This window comes from Lytechinus variegatus, chromosome 16 (genome assembly GCF_018143015.1).
Source record: "Lytechinus variegatus isolate NC3 chromosome 16, Lvar_3.0, whole genome shotgun sequence".
Lineage (NCBI taxonomy): Eukaryota > Metazoa > Echinodermata > Echinoidea > Temnopleuroida > Toxopneustidae > Lytechinus > Lytechinus variegatus.
The window spans coordinates 11148249-11170462 of record NC_054755.1 but is presented as its reverse complement, the minus strand read 5'-3'; the positions used below and the strand labels follow the sequence as shown (position 1 = coordinate 11170462).

The 22214-nt window shown below is 36.9% G+C and overlaps 1 protein-coding gene across 1 annotated transcript; it reads right to left on the bottom strand.

The window, feature by feature from the left end:
- Positions 1–12440: 12440 nt before the first annotated feature.
- Positions 12441–13736, bottom strand: LOC121430220 (dopamine D2-like receptor). Its single transcript, XM_041627498.1, has one exon. The coding sequence runs from the start codon at positions 13734–13736 to the stop codon at positions 12441–12443; it is 1296 nt and encodes a 431-aa protein (XP_041483432.1).
- Between the last annotated feature and the right edge of the window lie 8478 nt (positions 13737–22214).

The window sequence follows — 22214 nt, the reverse complement described above, 5'->3', positions numbered from 1 at the left end:
GGTATGTATTCGTCAATATGCATGCATGATTTTACTACAAATTTAACTAATCATGCATGGGTTTTCTTAATGTATTTACAAAAAATGAGATTTCCATGGAGATTGATAGTATTTGTCGGTTTCGAAATACATCAAGTTTGAAGCAAATCTTAGCACGAACAATTGCAACCACTTTGGCATTTTTTGGTATGTATTCGTCAATATGCATGCATGATTTTACTACAAATTAAGAGTTTTGTTTCAAAAGGGGCTAAAACCACTTTTGGTATTTTTCTGTAAATCAAGTTTTATTATTCAACACTTTCCATAAGCCACTGCTGTTTTATTTTGATATACTTGATAGTACTGTCATCTTAGATTAATTAATTATGTTTTCAAAAATCTAGCATTCATTATCAATTTTCAAAGAGTTGTTTAAATTACATTTTCATTGATGTAGCTCCATTTGGAACATATACCTTAGTAAAATGTCTATTTTTGCCAATTTAAACATGTTTGATATTGGAAATTGAACACGAAACACATAAAGATGACTGGCAGAGTACATTTCCCATCTTTTCTGAAGTTTATCCATTAGCAATTACAAAAAAATGTATTCTCATCTTTTGAAGGACGTTGGCTTTTCGATATCTAATTCCAAAAGGAGCTAAATCAAAAGAATATTCGTAAAAATTGCAAAATTCTGTTATTTTGATCAAAATTTCCACTGATAGTGTAAACTTGTATCCACAACATGTACCTAAAAAATGAATACATGTAAAATAGGAAAAATATCCGTATAGCGGATTTAGCTCCTTTTGGAACAAAACTGAAATTAATTCCAACAAGCTTGTGTAACTCTTAAATCACCACTGCATTTGAATGACCTTGATTAGAAATATGAGATAAAAAAGAATATTGGGACCTTATCATGAGTTGACTTTCTCTCAGTTCGTTTAGTAATTGCGTTTTTATAATTGCACAGAATATGGTTTATTATCCTGCTTTATATTTGTAATTGTAAAGGCCCATTAGAATATGGCTAGAATTAGAGTTAGCCTATATTGATTTCTATGCCCTTAGTTTACTAGCAGGTGGAATAACTCTCAAATCCCCAAACGACATAATGGCTACATCCACTTTGTTTTGTTTGGTCCAACGATATTTTTGTCTAATACTAAATTTGTCTCATTGTCAAATTGTCTAATATATACGTACATGCATTTTTTTCACTTATGCCAATAAAATTTGGTTCATAAAGGGATCTCGTTATATATAGACTAAGTGGTCTCAGACCGATATAAGGGGGTGTAAATGCCGGAATATGCAAAGCATCTCGGAGATATTAAAACAAAAAATGTGTGTTTTGACGGTGTGACTATATAATTAATGTTAAATGATTACCTATCCAAGCCTATTTATTTGTTGTTAATCAAAGGGAAATTCTCTTATATCTGTTTGAAATGGTCTACAAGTGATTTAAGATGAAAAGAAAAATCTCTTGAAGTGTTGGTCTAAATTTGTGAGAATGAACTTATTTTGTTATGCATATGGACATAATTGGAGAGTAACGAGTGTAATATATGTAATATGCATCATGCTGGGCTCACATGGTGGGAGTTGGATTCCTTGCGAACTATTAAAAAAAGAACTATTATGTCAGTGGAAAATTAAAGTGACTTTCCGATTCTTGCCAGTGGTTTATTTTCGGTTGATTTAATGCCAATTCGTCCAATTACCAACCCGTCTACTATCATTTTTTCCTAACATCAGTTCGCCCACTATTCACATGGTGTATTTGCCATTCGTCCACTCACAATTTCGTCTAATAACCAGTTGGTCTAAAATCCATTAGGTCCATATACCATTTGGTATAATTTGACCAAATGTTAATTGGGCAAAATTACACGGATATTAGACCAACCGGTTATGCTGTCGTAAACTATATGTGCATCCATAAATTTCTTATTTGAATAAAAATCGCGATTCAAATCTCCAGTAGATATAAACTTATCATAAAATGAATAATTGTTCGTACTCCAGACAGATGACTTTATTAAATTAAGTAATTAGATCGCACCCCACTATAGATTGGTACGGTTTCCACAATATCAAGGCAGTGGTGGTCACATGTGAGAGTGTGTGTTTGTGCAGCGTGGGTGTGCTTGAGGGGGGGGGGCTAAAAAGGGATTACTGCTCAATTTGCTTATTGTAACTACGCAATGTAAAAAAGTCAGTGGCGGTTCCATGTGGGTGTGTGTGTGTTTGTGGGAAAGAGGATGAAAGTGTGTGTGCCGAGGGGGAATCAAAATAGAATGATTCAAATCTCCAGTAGATATGAACGTATTTTCAAGTATATAAATTGTTCGCACTCAATTTAAAATAGACAATCTTAGACATTATTTTAATTATTTACCCATTCCCACCCCAGTAGATTAGTACATTTTCACAATATTAAGATAGTCACATGTGAGGGTGTGTGTGTGTATGCGAGAGGTGAGGATGTGTGCCTGAGGGGGGAGGCTGAAAAGGGATTAATGCTCACTTCTTGTATCTTCACCCTACTGGAAGCATTATACCTTATCGCATCGTTCCCCCTCCCCTCTGTCCTTCATCTTTTCGATTTCGCGATAAAAAAAATGTGTGACGATTTATTTTAAAACAAAAAACAAGTTTCATGTAGTATGGGTACGATACTATAATAAGTATCGAGGTCAAATGTTATTACATATTTCAATATACCGTATATCGTTCTCGCGATAACTGAATATTTTGACGAATCAAATTAAAACATGGGTCATGTAGTATTATGGAGTTGCTAATATCCAGTGGTTTAATGAGCGAAAAAAATAAGGGGCTCGATATGTTATATCGCGTAAAATTAATAAGAAGTTGCTTTATTACAAAAATCCAAGTTTGTGATAGATTTTGACATAGTATTCGGAGAACAATATCATATTTCACCCTTATCCTTTTCCTTTTCTCTTTTTTTCTTGATCGTTTGGTCGCAAGGTCGGCAAGAGCCCCCCTCCCCCGTATTTTTACGCCCATGCTAATATTCACTTGGTATGCTTCTCATATATTTTAAATACATATTTAAATACATTAAAAAAAATTAAATGCCTTTACCAATAAACCAAGAGGAATACGAAGACAGGGTCTTGTAAATTAGACGGTGATATAATAAGCATATGTGTAATAGTTTGACGAAAATGGGAAACCGTGTTGCTCAATGAACCTAATTTCTGATTGTAATATGATTGACCTGTCATTGCCTGTCTTATGTAAAAAGTGAATTACAATAGGTTACTATAGGCAAAATACAGTTTATAAAGTTTACCATTTTCAATGAACCTAGTTGACGAGGTTTATTTGTGTTATGCCACAAGAAAGCAAACTTAAATAGAGAATATTATCTGTTGTATAAAAACCCAGAAAAAACACACATTTATACTTTCTTAATGGGTCTATATTGAAGTAGCAGTATAATGATTGTTGCCATTAAAACGTAGATTAAGCACTTGACCAGCGAATTGATCGAGTGCGCAATCGCTGGCAATGAGCCAATTAGTCTGCGTATCACTGCTATCTAGAAATTCGAATAAACATGATAACGTATTGTTTCAAATGCCATAATAATTTCGTGTATGCAAGTAAGCTACGGATTTGCTAAGTATGAAGTTGCATTTTGGGGACTTTCTTAGTCACGTGTTTGTCAAGTCATAAGGCATGAGGATATTGTTATTTAGAAATAATTTCTATGGATTGACAAAGTAAGAGGTTGCTCTTTGGGACTTTCTTAGTCACGTGTTTGTCAAGTGAAAAGGCGTGAGGATATTGTTTATCAGAAATGATTTCTTTGACCTGCAAGATTTTGATGTAGTTATTTGGGCATAGAGAGAAGGCTTGATTGCCGAAGTAGAATAAGTATTCATTGCTTTCTTGTGAACATTTCTCTCTTGGAAAATGAGATATATTTATCAAACAAGAAGTATGATCAGAAAGTAAGATTCCTTGGATTTGATGATTGAAGATTTGGAAATTTCGTTTTGAGTAAAAATGCAAATTAAAACATCTCATTATTTTCATTTGAGGCTTATCTGTTTCAGTTATTTTGGTAGATAAGTATACATAGTGTGTGTCTGTTTATATGTTGTGGGGTGCACGGATCTGGGTGCGTGTGTGCGTTTGGTGGTGAGTGTGTATATATAGTACATTATTTAAATCTTTGTTACATCATAATGCAGTGATATTCATGCAAGAAATTGACCCAGATTGTGCTGTGCCTAACCCAGTTAAGGTAAATTGGTACCTGGCATGAATTTATTCCTCAAAATACTTGTGCGCTGTAAAAAAGACAAGGTATTAATATCAATATTAAGTATTTAAAAGCACCTAGATATAATGGTATATGCAATGCGCTATAGAAGAACTGAACATTATTATCATCATCACAGTTATTATTATTATTTATGTTTATATATGCGTTTTATGAAATATTTTCCCCATAATTATCGTATGACCCTTCCGAAACGAACGACTTCAGACCCCACAAGCATCGTGTACAAGCACTCTCTCATAATCAAATTGAGCAGCCCCATCTCGTACATCGAATCTTTATATTCCCGATAACAAAAAAATGTCAATTATTCATCACGGTAATGGGTCTTTCCTGCTTAGATTATTTATTATAAAGTAGTTAGCAATTCAGCTTATCTTTCAAAACCGCGCAAAACACATCGTCTTCCTGTACAACTCTCAACATCTCTCTCTCTCTTTCTTTCTCCTAGTCAATTTCTCTTTTTCTCTCCCTCCATCTACTTCTCTCCCTCCACCCCCTCCCCGACAAGTACACTTTTCAAACCTTACACTCCCTTGACTGTAACAGTCGTTTCCTCCATTTAATAACCAAATCTGATAGTAAAAGAAAAAGGGCAGTTGGTACCGTCATCGTGTATGTGTGCTACTAAAATGATAACAATTCTGCTGACGAATTTGTTAATTAAATATGAACAAGCGAAGTTCGCTACCGAATGAAAAGATGGAGTGGGGTCTATTGGAAGTGTACTCGGTACAAACTATCATGAAGGATGTTACCTGTGCCTGTGGACACTCGATTGAGGAAAAGCAGATATAGAGACAATAAACATGATAAAGAATAGAATGATTATTTACCCCGCGTGGTAACACCTTATGAACATATACCGCTTAAGAATCCGTCATAATATAATTTTGTTATAATCACCTTTTCAATCGTAGATGCCGGGGAACTAGCTAAAACGTATGCCTGAATTGAATATTTCTGGGGGTGTTTTTAATTATCATATGGTATAGGAATAGAGAATGTTTTCCCTGTTGCATGAATTTCTTTTAATCTCTTGTTAATAATTAACATTACTACAAACCCTTTTAGAATTCTTGAAAGCCGAATCTGCCAGAGGAACATGACGTTGTTGGACTCGTTAAGATAATTTGACAAGTATCTTAAAATGACGACGTTGGTCCTAATTTAATGATCTCGTTGTGCGCCTGCACGTGTCAAGGCGTTCATAAAAAATACTGGAAAATAAATGAAATGAAAAGTTGTTTCATATCTACGCTTGATAATGCACGCAAAATTATGCAAAGATGTTGTGGTTCATTGGACCATTAAACCATTAGGTTCGGGATTCAAATCCCTAATCTTAGGGCAAGGTTGTTTTCATTCAAGCGTAGTGATGCGAAACCGGTAGGAAGAATTTCCTTGAAAGCCCGAGCGCCAAATCAGGATAGAATGTGCTGAAGCCTGGATAATACTGTAAGCGCTTAGAAACACTGCACTTAGCGCTATTAAAATATTTACATACTGATATTAGTGGAAGAGAAAGATTGTTTTTGTACTAACTTCGCTTTAAATTTGTGTGGCTATTTGATATCAGTATCCTGTTCTTCCAGTGACGAAACATGATTCCATTTACTGGATTTTAGTATAAATAAAGTACGATATCAGACAATTTTCGTCACTTGATAAAGAGTTGCAGCGGCACTCGAAAGCTCGTGAACTTGTAAGCTAGTGAACACTTTTTGCGAGAGTGATCACGAATTTCCTTGTTGACCATAGTAGATTGCGAGACAAATGAATACCCTCTAGCGATGATTCCATTTGATGTCTTTAATCATCCTTATTTGAATTATTATCATTATTGTTATTACTTTCATCGTCACTAAAACTCTTTCAATTATTTTTATAATTGGGAATCGCAAGACGACATTACAGATTTATACCTCTTTGTTACTGTTCTTTCCCCCTATTTTGTCTTACTTCGTTGTTTCTTATATCCTTCTCACTCAAAATAGAAAAATCATAGATTTGCTCATATCTCTGTCCTCCTCTGTTGCTCCGGTCTTAACTTTATTATAAATACTACTTAATAATAAAAATAACATTTATCCAAGAAGTTAGAGAGGACAACCCCAAAATTACAACGGAAATTAAATCTTTACACATTAATGCTTTAAAAGTACAGGTAAACTTCTGAATTTCTCAACAGACAAAACGCGAGTCAAATGTATGCTGAAAACCAACAAAGTTTTAATCAAATATGGGTGCAACACAAAATGCAAACGACTTGTATTGACAACGTCAACCGATCTCGCTTAGCATAGTTCTCAATATGATTATATGCCAAGTGCGTTTCATAAGAATTTATTAAATGGTTTGTAATAATGCAATATATTTTGAACTACGGTGTGCACTGACTTTTGACGTCACTGTTCATCCATTTTGTGATGAAAAAACTTGCACTTTTTTCTCAAATGTGCTATTCTGTACATTCTGTGCTATTTTTCTGAAATAAGCATATTTAATAGTTATTTCTAGTGGGCTAAAGACATACAAAAGAGCAGTTGCTTTCAGGCAAGCACAAGCTGGCAAAAGCTTGTGCCATGAAATAACACGCATTCAATCGAAAACTCAGATTATGAGTAAATACTCTTTTGGTGGCACCGCAATCTTAACCTATTAGAGAAAAATAAGTTTTAAAACAAATCATTGTCATTAGGTACAAATCTTTGACCATCACAGGGCATGAAATTGTGGTTCCGCCCCTTAGTGGGTGTAAGGGTCCCTGCGTTATCTTATGCAAAGCTTAGATAAACACATTCTAGTTGTTTATGGTTCTGTTTACGCGACCAGTATGTAAAATGTTCAGTTAGTATTAATAGTAAAAAAATATTATGGAACGTAATTTTGATGCCATTTCCTCCATACATTACGAATCTCTATAAAATATTCATGGCCGTTGGGACGTATCATAACCAATTAGCTTGTTTTTCTTGGGATTTTTAATCTCCATGTTTATGGACTTGTTTTTCTTTTCTGTTTTCAATTGCAGGAGTCGATCCGTCAAAGCCCAAAGATTCTCTATCAATTTGTAAAAAAAAGATAACGCCTTAGTAATTAGTGGGTATTAGAGGAGTGGAGTCACAATATGGAGTTCCTGTGATCAAACTGATCATTGCTCTTGTGTTCAGTCATCATCACCAATTCCATCCAGAACTAAATAAAAATGTTGATAAAAAGTCATAAAATATCTTGAATTTCTTATACTACTTTTACGGTCGCAGCGACCGAACCCAGCGAAAGATCGAACGTGCTTTCAACATGTTCAAACCGCCATCAAAATTTGGTCAGGCCCAGAGCGATCGCTGTAAGTTTGTGCGCATCACGATCTGCGCATAATTTATGCTATGGACATTGTTTGGTCTATGAGGAGAGAGGACGGGGGTTCATTCTGAATCTTGTTAAATGTAGAGTAATTGGCTTCTGGTTGAGAATTTTAAAAGGACATGAAAACAAATATTCCAGTGTGCTATCGAAATTTACGTTTAGGTCGCATAAAGATATGAGCTTACAGATTTTAACTCTCCTTGGCAAAAATTTTATTGAAATTACGTTAAATCAATCTTGCCAATCAAATTTCTGGCTTGATTGATGTAATGGTTTGAGTGCAAGGATTGTCATGAATACATAGGCGGCGGAAGCGGCCTATTTTTTTTTTCTTGTCAATATTTTTTGCCTGTGTCCCCCCTAAATTTTTTTCTGATGACTTTTTTTTTTTTTTTTTTTGCTTGTCAATATTTTTGGCCTGTGTCCCCCCTTAAATTTTTGGCTTCCGCCGCCAATGCATGAATATACGGCCAAATTGAGGTTAAAAGATATTCTGTGTCAGGACTGGAATGCAGCTCTGTGGTCGAATCGTATTTGCAAAAAATGCCATAAAAGTAACCATGAATATGAAAATTATTTAGAGTGCTTAAATAAGAAAAACGCTATTCTAAATTCAGATCACATGCACTACCTGTTACAAAGGCCGTTTAAATGCTAACATCCCTACTTCTAAAATGCAGTGTACACTTTGCCTTTCTTCATAGACTTACGAGAGGAATATCCCTATTTTTGTTTATCGTTTTTTCACAAGGAGAGAATGCTATTGGTGACACAGAGTATTCGCCGTGCATTGAAGTCCCAGGTGTATTGGTCATGGAAAAGCGTTTTAATCCTAGTTCAGTTCGTGTACCTGAAGTGGTAGGTTAGTGAAACGGCCAGTCAATTTTCTTGTGTAAATAGATTGTATAATACCCTAGAATCTCTTCTTTCTACCTCATTAACACGCAAATGCCATCTACAAATGCCAGCGGCCGTCATTTGCAAATCAAAGAGTCAGAAAGAAACGGATCGAGGGTATTTGTATTCCGGTTCATCGTGACTTATACCAGAATAGCTTGGTGGTTGAGTCACTGCCCGGCAAGCAGTATATGGCAGGTTCGAATCCCACTGGTTCTAATTTTCTTTGACTTGTGAATTTTCGTAACCGAACGAGCATGCGATCTTAAACACATAGGAGCAATGCCAAAAAATGTTTACAAATTATAATTTCCTCACATTAAAGCCTCTTTATTTACAACAGATTGTACAATGTTATATCAATTATTATATTGAAAGTTATACAATGTACGCATACATTGGTTTTATAATTTGTTACATGTTGTTTATATGTTGTACTGTCCATCTCCGAGAGGGAGTCGATAGAGTGAATAAAATCTTATCTTGTTTTATCTTATCAATGTCACAAAGGATGAATAGGGCATTTCGATCGTTCGCTGAGTACGATGTGCCTTCACATCAAACTTGCATCAGTCGCGATCGGTCGCTTAAGTAATCTCCAACCGTCCTCAGCAACCGATTGTTTTTTTACCAAAACGATCGGTCGCTGAGTACGATGAAATGCTTTCACATAGTGATTTCATCGGTCGCTGCAACCATAGCCAGCGTCTGTACCCTGATGGAAAAGCAGTAGAGCTGGCCGTACTCAGCGACCGACATTTTTTTCCTTTCACGTCGTGATTTAATCGGTCGCTGGGTTCGGTCTCTGCCACCGTACCCAGCGATCGAACCTTGGTTTGAAAGCAGCTGGAGTCAACGAGGCTCGTGTTAGAATGCTTACGTCACACACACTTCACGACGTCGAAATTTAAAGGACAAGTCCACCCCAACAAAAACTTGATTTGAATAAAAAGAGAAAAATTCAACAAGCATAACACTGAAAATTTCATAAAAATCGGATGTAAAATAAGAAAGTTATGGCATTTCAAAGTTTCGCTTATTTTCAACAAAACAGTTATATGAACGAGCCAGTTACATCCAAATGAGAGAGTTGATGACATCACTCACACACTATTTCTTTTGTATTTTATTATATGAAATATGAAGTATTTTTATTTTCTCATCATTGTCATGTGAAATGAAGTTTCATTCCTCCCTGAACACGTGGAATTCCATTATTTTAACATTTTGTGCTTCAGGCATGTCAGGTAAGGATGTCCTAATCGTCAAAATTCGTAAAAATTGAAATATTGTATAATTCAAACAATAAAAAACAAAAGAAATAGTGAGTGGGTGACATCATCGACTCTCATTTGGATGTAACTGGCTCGTTCATATAACTATTTTGTTGAAAATAAGCGAAACTTTGAAATGTCATAACTTTCTTATTTTACATCCGATTTTGATGAAATTTTCAGCATTGTGCTTGTCTGATTTTTTCTATTGATTCAAATCAACATTTTACTGTTGTGGACTAGACCTTTAATACCGTTATGTAAGATTATTCGGAGAGTCGACGTATTTGGCTATTGTTTAAGACGTATTTGCCCATATTCTCTACCTATATCATTCTTTTCTTTTTATGTATCAATATTTTTACGGACTCTAGTAGCATGACATACAAATTCGTGCGGAGACCGGACAGCAATCTTGCTATTTCCGAAGCCTTCTCAACCACTAAAACTTATTTACAATATTAGTATCATACAAGAAATCGTACGGTTTATATTTAGTGGTTGTGCTGAGATAGTCCACACTGTAAAAACTGCGGTGTTAAAACTGACACCAATTGGTGTTAATAGAGGACCACACCCTGAGGTGTTAAAAATACACCCTAGGGATTAAACATAACACCAAAGAGTGTAAATGTAACAACAAAAGGTGTTGTAATAACACCTAAAGGTGTAAAACTAACACCGGTTAACACCACAGTTTTTTGCTGTGCAGGTGCTTTTTTAACCTCCGTATAGATATCATTACTCCGCATGTCGACCCAATATCACTGCACGATCAGCCCCACCTGTCACGATCGTCACTGTGCAAAGTCTATTTGATAAGCTTAATGGCGAACCTGCTTGATGGACCAACGTACGGAGTCCGTGAGTCTATTATTTTGTACATTTCCGGACCATGTTACGAACTGACAAACGACCTCTGCACAAAAATTATACGATTTGTGTGCGATACGGTAAGATTTATTCATAGAGTCTGGGAAACTGCAGTGTGATTTCAGGGTTCATATGTGATATCTGATACTATGGCCTACAAATAATGCCAGAAATTGAAGGCGGCGCGGATAATGTGTACGCGTACTTATTAAATCGCAAATGAGTAGATTAAGCGAACTGATGACGTCTGCAGTCAAATGTGACTTATAGCACACAAGTATACAGGTAGGAATAAGATGTCAGATCAGACCTCTGATAATGTTTTGTCTCGATCGTGTATCATAGTCAATACGTGCTTGCAAAATTATTTATACAATTAAACCCACGTCACATAAATGATTTTGAACGGCTTACTGACATTATGCAATAAGTTAACAAAAGCCTAATAGTAAAAGCTATCGCCTACCTGAACCAGGGGACCGTTTCATGAAAGTTGTCAGCACTGACAATCGGTCTTTCTCCGACAGTTACTGTAGTAACAGTGAGAGACCAGTGCTTCTTAGACAATCAAAACCAAGGATTTAACTAATATTGTCAGCACTGACAATTTAGCCAGTGCTGACAACTTTCATGAAACACCCACCAGATTACGTTTGTACACGAACCCTATCGGAATAAGCCAGTTCGTAGTTCCTTTCTGCGCATGATAAAAAGATTCTACGCATGATCAGAAGAAGGTCATTTGTACTAAAGTGACATGGTGCTTTAAAATGTAATGAGATAAGCACCAACTTTGATGTCTTGATTATTCATATTTTCTTTTGAATTGTCGTTTTTATTAACATCCACAAAAAACAACAATGCTTCCACGAACGACTGGTATTTCACAGTTTGTCAAGTACATTGTGCAACATGCTAAGATATGCATTCAAAGTAGGAATGCAACAAATACCTTCATTAAGTGTTCATTGGTGTGCTATTCTAGTCACCTGGTCCATTCAATTTCTTCATCCTGCTATGTAAGGCAAGCTTACGTAATATCTTGCTTTGAAATCTGCCTTTCGTGACGAAAGAAATGAAAGGTCATTTGACCAAAAGTTGCCCATGAAGTAACTACGAACTTATCAATTAGAAAAATCAGTAGTGAACAGGATAACACATTTCGTTTTACAGTGAACATTCTAATGTGATACATGATAAGGCGCACCAGTAGTACCGAAGAATGCCACAAAAATTGGTGCAATTATCTATGTTATGACGATGATCAATTAAACAAACATGATTTACATTCTGATAATACTAATAATCTTTGTTTGCCATGCTGTTTCCCTCATGGCGCAACTCCAATACACAATACAGTCTATCGGGGGTACCATTGTGCCTTTATTTACAACAATGAAGGTTATGGTGTCAGGCAACGTAAAAATCCAGCTAAAATTAGGGATAAGTAGCAGCACTGAGCTGAAAATAGGTATGAGCTAAATAACATGTTGGTAATACAATGATGTGCAATACGACGCCTGTCGAATGAACCAGGGGCCTGTTTCATAAAGGACTTGCAACTGTTGTAACTTTGCCATTGTGGCAACTACCATGGAAACCTTGATTCTGATTGGCTGATGACCCCTGTTACCATGGTAGTTGCTATTATGGCAAGGTTACAACAGTTGTAAGTCCTTTATGAAACGGGCCCCAGGTCATGCAGTGCATTAATGGCAGTAAAATGATTGGATCATGGATTTCAATTCTCTCTGGTAGATCTTCAGTCTCAGTGCGTAAATGAAAGGATTGATACAGGTATTCAGAATGCCCATGACCACTGTCAGACGATAGAATGTGGATTTGAAGTCCAAATAGCCCCCGAGGTTAAACTGCAAAAAAGCCCACTGATTGGGGCTCCAGCAAATGAGGAATATGATGTAAACAGAAAAGAGGACCTTGGTTGTGTTGCGTCTCTGTATCCTACCGACTGCATTATCCTGGATTGGGTTTCTCTGGTCGTGAGGTCTGTTGGGTTCTCTCGAAGAAGCAGAGCTCCCAGGTCGGATGGTACTGCTGGCTGCCATTTCTCCAGGAACATGTAAGGTTTTCACAGCTGGACGCGAGGCCACCACCTCCCTCAGTATCCTACCGACTGCATTATCCTGGATTGGATTTCTCTGGTCGTGAGGTCTGTTGGGTTCTCTCGAAGAAGTAGAGCTCCCAGGTCGGATGGTACTGGCTGCCATTTCTCCAGGAACATGTAAGGTTTTCACAGCTGGACGCGAGGCCACCACCTCCCTGTTGACCGACACTTCTTCCGGCGCACTTGGACCTTGGATGGGAAGTGTATTCTGGATCTCACGCGTACGCGCAATGGCGATCTTATTTAGCTCCCGAAACTTCACGATGATGGAGAAGAAAGAGAAAGTCATTACACAGATGGGCATGAAGTACTCCCAGAAAAACAGGGCTACGAGGATCTGACTGTACTTGGGATAGTAATAGCACTCACCCTCCTGAGAAACCCCGTACTGAGTGGACACCGTTACTATTTGAAGAACCGGGGCTAAACACCACGCAAGCGTAATCAAGATAACCATTGCACGTTGTTTGAAATGGGAAAGGTACCAGATAGGATGTACGACAGCTATGTAACGTTCAATGGATATGGCTGTAAGATTAAATGTTGATATAGCAAAGCCCCCAAAGACAATACTCAGAGATCCCCAGAACTTACAGAATATTTCCCCGCTAACTCTGTCCATATTCTTGGGAGATACGCCTGCGATTTGTGTCGAGACGGCTGCCACGAGAAAGAACGAAACGAGGGCATCAACAACTGCTTGGTTGACTATCAGCCAGTTGGTCTGGTTACGGACTGAACGGCGGCCTAGAACAAGAACACTCGTCAGGTTACCAAAGATTCCAAAACATCCTATGATGATCTCGCATATCTGAACAAAGTTAGTAGATGACTCCTCTTTGGAGATACTCTCTGGGGAAAGTGTTTGATTCAACGCCATCGCTTACTTAATGTAATGAACTAGTCGATGCCTGTTTTAGATTAGGTGATGTAAGTAATGGACAAACGTTTGTCGCCACGGAGACAATTCTAACTAAATTAGAAAAATGTAATTTGTTTAATTCGCAATCGAAAAGGCTGTAGATAGCAACATGAATGGTGGAATAGCAGCTATGGAAGAGAGAAAATGAATGGTAAAGGTGCATCCAAACAATAAGTATACAGCATATTTTTCTCAGAGTAATAAACGTCTGAAGTAGATCTTTCTTGTTTATCACTAACCTTCAAGAAACTTCGGGATACGTGGATATGATTTTTTGGAGAAAAAATAGAACAGTTTAAATGCATGGCTCGTCTGGCCTATTCTCTGTATTGAAATACCTTGTTGAAGACTACATACAAAATCTTCGCTCGCTAAGAGAATTGTTAGAGAATTCACTTTGTCTACCAAATAAAAATGTAGAACGGTGATAGTTTATTCGATGGAAGTTAACGAGTGAAGGGAGTACAAGCACCAACCGCGTCAAGACTTGACTGAGAGATTTACAATAAATGCCAAGAAAATATAATTCAGCAACGCAAATGATGAGAGGTTGAGCTTTTGAGAGGAAAAAAGCCTAATCAAAAGACAATATTTCAGGTGATACAGCAGTAGACATGGTAGAGGACAATGAACTACCATCATTAGTCAACTGCACACGTGCATGCGACCTTCCCACTGCTACATGTTTTTTCCCTTGTTATCGTCTCTGTGTAAGTATATACTTTAGGAAAGTATCATCCGACGTTATGCATTGATATTATGTCGGATCTGTTGCAGAGTTGGGAGGCGCCACAATAATTTGCATAATTACCCGTGATCGTTGCTGCTTCATTCAGCTCATTCGAGCAATTGCTTATTACATGTTGTATAGATAATACTGAGCTTGTCGGAATAATGCTTTATTCGTTGCGTGAGCCAAATTGTATATTCGTGGAAATTCACCGTATATTCGTAGGCCTGATACTTATTCTTTAATTTTTGTACTAGTGAATCAATAACATATATACATGACATAGCAACTTTTCTTGGGTAACCGATATTGAAAAATTACAAACATGAAAGGTGGAATGAAGAAAAAGAACAATAAGTCATTTTTAACTGCTCGAATTAATTCAACAAACGATGCGATACAGACACAGAGGTGACGGTCGGAGACATGGAGAGAGAGAGTAAGCACCCGTCCCCTAAAAAAAATACACGAGAGGAAAATAAAGACATTTCCAGAATATATGACTATGATGACAATCAAAGTCCGACTAAAGAGGCAAAATGTGCGCTTCCCTAGATCAACTTCTTTAACGGTAACAATTGAAACTTCTCGGACTAGTGATTTTTTTAATAATGAATCCACAAAGCGATCTTCGTCATTTTCACTTCGTAATTTGATTATAGTCAATAAACTTCATTCATAAGTATAAAAGTTTTGTTTGGAAATGAAATATTTTTGAAAATAACATGAAAATACACTGTTAAAAAAAACACGATTTTACAGAGAAAAAAAAGAAGATTTTGCAGAAAGCAATAACAGAATCATTCTGTAAATTCATTAAACAGGAATTTTTCTGCAATTTCAAAGAACAGGTCTGTTTAAAAAAGGGAAAAGGGTGTTTTATTGAAGGAAATTAGTAAGATTCCATGCACCAAATACCAATTTCCTGTAAGATTACGCAATCTGGTAAGATTACAGGTGTTCTCGAGACTCTGCTGCAGGAACTTCTTTATAAATTTTCTAACAGCGTAATAACAATGTATACATCAGGCATCGGGGCTTGGGAATCATCCCCATTCTTCCTCTTGTGTTATCACAGTCACGATTACAATAGCAATCATCATTACAATGATGATTCAAGACTCACGTGTGGAAAGGCCCTTGAATTCACCTCCGGAGTAGAATTTGAATTCGTGATTGTGATCAGCGTTATTGATTCTAGTTTGGTTTCACACGTGCTAAAAAAATTGTCATTAGCCTTATTTTTCACTGGAATTATCATTCAAATAACGATTATTTTTACCATGTGAAAGGGCTGTTACTGACATTTCGTTCCTTCTGCGATAGACATCGATAAAGTTTACACTGTCAATAAGAGATTTAAAAAAGGGGAACAAGGGCAAACGAAATAATGAGAGTTTAAAGCAAATCTGGTAAATGGAAAGGGAAGGCTATACATTATGAAAATGATGTCAGTATGACAATGAAAATCTATTCCATATTTGTGACAATTTTTTTTTTCTTACAAATGACTTATTTGACGATCGCTCTTTTATAATGCTCTGTTTTCTGCCCTGGAAAGGGGATCATCGCGGGGGGGGGGATGGTGTGTCTTAATGGGGCATGTAGGGGTGGGTGGCGGGGGGAAGCAAAATCACCCAACGGTGGTGTTGTATTTTTCTTTTCCTCTCGATTATATTGACCTCTCCTTATTATACTTTTCTTTACTGTGATTCCTGTTCTCAATTATATCTTTTCATTATTTTTACTTCTTCTCAAGCCTTCAAAACTCACAAAGGGGCGACACCTCCCCCCCCCCCCCCCCCCCCCTCCCCGCCACAAACGCCTCCGTCATGCCGGACCTGAAATGGCCGTTAATGCGATTTCATAGCGATTATATGCCCAGGGCATGAACCTAAAATTTGGTCATCATCATGCTTATTAGATATTCCTTTTTTTTCTGTAAGACCTTATCGTAAAGTCACCCATTTGCAGTACGAAGTTCGGGATCTTTGGCGTTTTAAGAGTTAAGCAGGTTTACAGGCAACTATGGGGGTATTATGCTAAACAAATTCAACGTATATCTCTCGATTAAATCCCTCATCGATCTTAGCATCTACCCTAGATGACAAAAAGGCAGCAAACAAGATATTAATCGAACTTCAGATATGGATAATTTCATAACTTACAAACTCTGTTCACAAAGGTAACCTTCATTGCGAGAATAAATACAGATGAAGCATGTATTGCCGTTTCTCATCTTTTATTGCCACTGGGGGATTTTCCCCAGGTAAAACGACATTTACAATTTGTTACCAAGGACTTCGTTTCTAAACAATATTTATCAAGCAACAATTAAGCACATTTTAAGGGAGAAACCGGGTCACGTGACCTCCCAGAATGAAGATATCTAAACGGGATTCCAGAACAGATGTTTCCTGGAGTGCAGATTCCCCTCTCTACATTTATCAGCTATTCAATACAAGATTATCTCATGTGTGTGAAATAAAGTTGGGGAGAAGCTGAACGTGAATTCTTGGAAGGGGAACCTGCCGGAAGACATCCAACCGGACTTCCAAGCAAGGAGACTTTTGGAATTTGGGTTTCCCTCTCCCGATTTTCTTGACATAATTAGTATACAGAGCCTGGTGTTGAAATTTGACCGATATAAAAAAAGACTCAATAATCATGCCGAACACCAAAACAAGCCCATCCGACCAACCAGAACAAGCCCAAGCAACCATATCAAACCCAATCGACCGTAAGAAGCTCATCCAACTAACCAATGCAAGTCCATCAAGCCAACCAATCCAAGCCCATCCAACCAACCAATACAAGCCAAGCCAGCCAACAAAAACAAGCCCAACCAACCAGCGATATCAAGCCCAACCAGTCAACTATAACAATAAAAATATAAATGAAATATACATCCTTTAATAATAAAAAAATGCCAATACATAACAATTGTAATCACAATTAAAAAAAAGTTTGGTTGGAAGTGAGGGCATCCATAAAGAGCACTCCTTGTAGGGCGTAGATCCCTATGAACATAATAACCAACCAACGAACAATAGCAAACTCATCCAACCAACGAAACCAAGTTCATTTTCAATTTCTATCATACATCATAACCAAGTACAAATACAAATCAAATATGCATCATATACGTAGATCAAATGTCAATATTTATCAATTTTAATTACAAGCATTGGCGGCGGAAGCCAAAAAAATTTAAGAGGGGTCCACCTAAAATACTGTGATGGCCATAGGTAAAAAATTGGCCAGGAAAAAAAAAGAAAGGTCGGGTCATCAACCTAAATTAAAGGGGGGGGGGGGAGGCAGGAAAAAATATGACAAGCCAAAAAAAAGACAAAAAAGGTTATCAACAAAAAATTTAGGGGAGGACCGTCCCCCCACCTCAAATTTAGGAGGGGACCTGTCCCCTCGTCCCTCCGCCGCCTATGATTACAAGTCAACTACAGAAAAATTCTAAAACAAAATTGTACAATAGTATTATAATAGTAACAGCTTGGTCGGAAATGAGTTATAGAACTGCTTGTATAGCGTGGGTCACTATGATCATAATAACCAACCAACCAATCATAACAAGCCCACCTATCCAACCAATGCAAGAACATCAACCATCCAAAACAAGTTCGTTTTCAGTGTCATTCATGTACATCATAACCAAACACAAATATAAATTGAATCTGCACCATTTGCATAAACAAATCCAAATTCATATCAATTATAATTACAAATCAACTACAGACAAATTATTTAAAAAATGTACAAATGTATTAACAAAAACTCGTTTAGAACTGAGGGGATCCACTAAAAGCATTGATTGTAGAGCATGGATCCTTATGATAATAACGAATCATTTAACCATATCAAGCCCAACCAATCATAGCAAGTCTATCTAACCATGCAAGCCCATCCTGTCAACAGATACAAGCCTATGCAGCCAACCAATGCAATTCCATCCAAACACAAGCCCAGCCAACCAACCAGAACTAGTCCATGTTACCCAGTATAACCAGCTAAAATAACCCCGGCCGTTTCAATCAACTGTAACCGGCACAACTTGCCTTTTAAGCAGGCTCATTCAGCAATCCTGAACCCTGTCGTCAAGTGCCGTTGAAATTTCGCTATTATCACATTTAAATTGATTAGCACAATTGTCTCTGATAGATTCTTGAGTACTAACAGAAATCACGACAAAATTGTTAAGGTACGCTACTGCTGTGCCCACGTTGTAGTTGGCTAGTTGTCACCAAGGGCGCTGCGTGACAGCGCCGCCCATGCCTTGCCAAGCCAATCACAGATCTGTTGATGGGGGCGTGTCCGTGGAGAATTCCCACGGAATCCCAAGGGGCGCGCATTGATTTATCGGACCAATAATAGCTTTCTTGTAAATCTGCCTTCTCTTGCAAACGGTCTTATTCGCTTATTCTATTAATCGGTATTCTACGAGTCATCATGCAATGGTATGAATATTCACCGATTTCACGTGTAAGATAACCACTGCTGCTATAGTATAGTTTCAACATGTACAAGGGAGACATTATCCCGATTAATGCATACAAAAATGGGTTTTATGTAATAAGATAAGAAAAAAGAAACATGACATCATCAGTCTACCTTTTGCATATTAATGACTGCGTGAATATAACTATCTTAAGAAATTGCTTATTCTTAAGATTCAATAAAACTTCATTATATTTTAGATTTTTATGAAGTTTAACAAAGATCTCTGCTCTATTTATTTGGATGAAATTATTTCTAGCCCAGATTTTTGGCTCATCCCTCTTTGTACGAAATGACAACTGGCAAAGTAATACAACTCCATAATGAAGTACTTATTGACACCCTCCCCCCCTTCCTTATCTGTCCCGTTGATATAAAGGAATATTCGTGTTCCTTGCAAGGATTCATTCCATTTCATTTGATAAATAGCAGGATTAGTGTTATACATGTATATTTGACATTAACCACGATAGCATCTATTTAAAAAAAAACTTTGACAGGCATTGAATGTGGGCATTTGAAATCGCTCTTTTTTGCCTCCTTTAAAAGGCTTTTCAGAGTTTACCATTATATATATCATATATATCCAACCTTGATTCCGCTTCTTTGAGGCCTTGGTTTGCTTAACGGTCATGACCATCCCGCCAAAATCTTGAATCGAATGAATAATGGAAGCAAAACCAAACAAGTATTTGAAACATTATGTAAAATTTAAGATTTTTTTGACATCTTTCGCTTTTTTTATACAAAAGAACATATAAATAAATGATAAATAGTGGGATTAGTGTTCGGTATTTGACATAAACCCCAAGAGCATCTATTTTTCTAACATTTTTTTTTTTTACAGATATTGAATGTTGGCTTCAGATGTGGATTAGAGCCCCCATTTAAAAGGCTTTTCAGAGTTTGGTTTACCATTGAATATCCAACTTTTGTTCCACTTCTTTGAGGTCTTGGGTTATATAACGGTCATGACAACCACCGGCAAAATCTTGATTCGAATTAATAAAGGAAGCAAGAACAAACAAGGGTAAAATCGTACGTAAGATTTTAGATATACCTTAACTTTCTCTTAATTATGTTTTAAAAAAGTTGTATGTACAGCCCAGTACCATAGGACTCCTTAATGTCCAGGAAGAAAAAGAAACGAATGTCGTATTTCATATTATAAGGAAAAATTACAAAATTACGTATTTCATATAATAAACCAAAACAATAATTAGTGAGAGGATGGCGTGCCTGTAACTTAGCGTACCTAAGGGGGGGGGCAGGGGGCAGACTGTCCCCCTGACAAGTGAGTGTATATTTATTTCATTATGGATTTAAAAAATCATTTTCAAATTGCCTTCTTGCCTTTTGAACAAAAAGGGTTTATACTCCCAAAAGGAAGAAGGAATCTTTAAAAGCTTGACTGGACTTCTATACTCTATGTTCACACTCTGTCCACTGTAAGTGACGACAAGGATTACTCGAAGTTGTATAGAATCTACAGTTCGCTTACGAACGTTTCACGCAGAATACATTTCAAAAAGAGTGAAATACAGGTAAAGTTTCTCATATTTTAATTTCATGATTAATTTTACCCTCTTCCCCAAGAAGTGAACTTCTCACTAGATTTATACATGTAGATTTATAAAGAGAGTAAATTTATGTTTCCAATGTGTCTACGAATGGGATGTTCTAGCGGAGTCATGTATTATTTCTTTCCTCATTCCTGCTTGCACGTCATTTTATTTCAGATTATAGGCCCATAAAGATATTGATTGATGGAGTGTGTAATATAATCATTCTTTGCCATTTAGACCGCAGGATCTATATTTTTCCAAGGTGCGCTGAGGGAAAAAAAATGATCATGAGGGAACATATGAATCCTTCAGGCGGTCCAAAGAATGTTTTTCTACACACCCCATCAATGAATATTATTATTTGTTATATTAAATATAAGTTAGACCTAGCCTTGATTGATGAAGATCATTGGGTAGGGCTTGCTCTACGGTGCATGCAGTACTGTATATTGTTCAGTGACAGTAACTGGAACTTGTATAGGCCTAGATCTAGATCTAAGTAACGTTAGTCTAACGGTAGGTAGATAAAGATCTAGGCCTGCAGTGAATGACCCTTTTTAATCAAAATCAAGTTTGTTGGTTTGTTTTTTATCTAGATCTAGAGTCCGGTACAGGTCCAGGAGTCAAAAGCAGACCGAGAATGCATCATTGCATGTTGAGCCATGATCAGGGGCAGATTCTGATCTAACATGGGGATCTACATCAGACTAACCTGGGTCGCAGTTGTACTGTTGGTGCCTTGGTGGTGGTCCTGATCTTTCTATTGTCAAAGCAGATTCAGGACCAAATTCAATGTTTTGTTAGCAATAACTTCAACTTGGATTAAGTTAGGCCTAGATCTACGTTGGTGTTAGCAAGATTGACATTTCTCTAATTATTAGAGAAGGGTTAAACAACACCAGTTTCGTTTCGGTCTAACAACATAAAGGTGTTTTTACAACACCAATAAGTATTAAAACAGCATCGGTTTTTATTCCAAACTGGTGTTGTTTCAATATTTCTCTGGTGTGGACATATATAGATTCCGGCCTGGTGATAAATCAGCACCGGTGTTTTTGCAGTGAACCCTTTTCATCACTAGGATAATGTTAACCATGATGAGTTATTGCATGTCATGTCTTGAATCCATTACTAATTATGACCGTATGCAGCGCACTCCAAGAAAATGTTTCATCAACATTTCAATGCAGTTCAATGGTCTTCATTTTTCATGTGTCAAAAGGCCAGTTAGAAGGTACAATGTAACAATATAACAAAACATAACACAGAAGGATGGAATTAAATTGGCAATAAATCTTAGATACGTAGACAAAATCCACAGCTTGGTTACATAAAGAAGCAGAGCTTGTAAGAAATAGCACTTCTCTGATTCAGTACAATTTAGTCATGAAGTCAAAATAAGATTGCACATACAAAATCATTGACCACTAAATTATTGCCTTAGAAAAGGTTAGGAAACACAATTTTAACACATGCACTTGTACACATGTTTCATCTTGGTTTAAGAATTTTTAAAATCGGCTGTTCACAAAGTTAAACAATACCTTTAAGCATTGGTGCATTGAATCTACAGTTGATGGGTCTAATCCTTCGAATCGGCGCACGATAACCGAACGTTTGCGAGGCAGCAAA

Bases quoted from the DNA above. Each gene is read 5' to 3' on its own strand.
- LOC121430220 (XM_041627498.1), bottom strand. From the start codon at position 13,736: ATGGCGTTGAATCAAACACTTTCCCCAGAGAGTATCTCCAAAGAGGAG.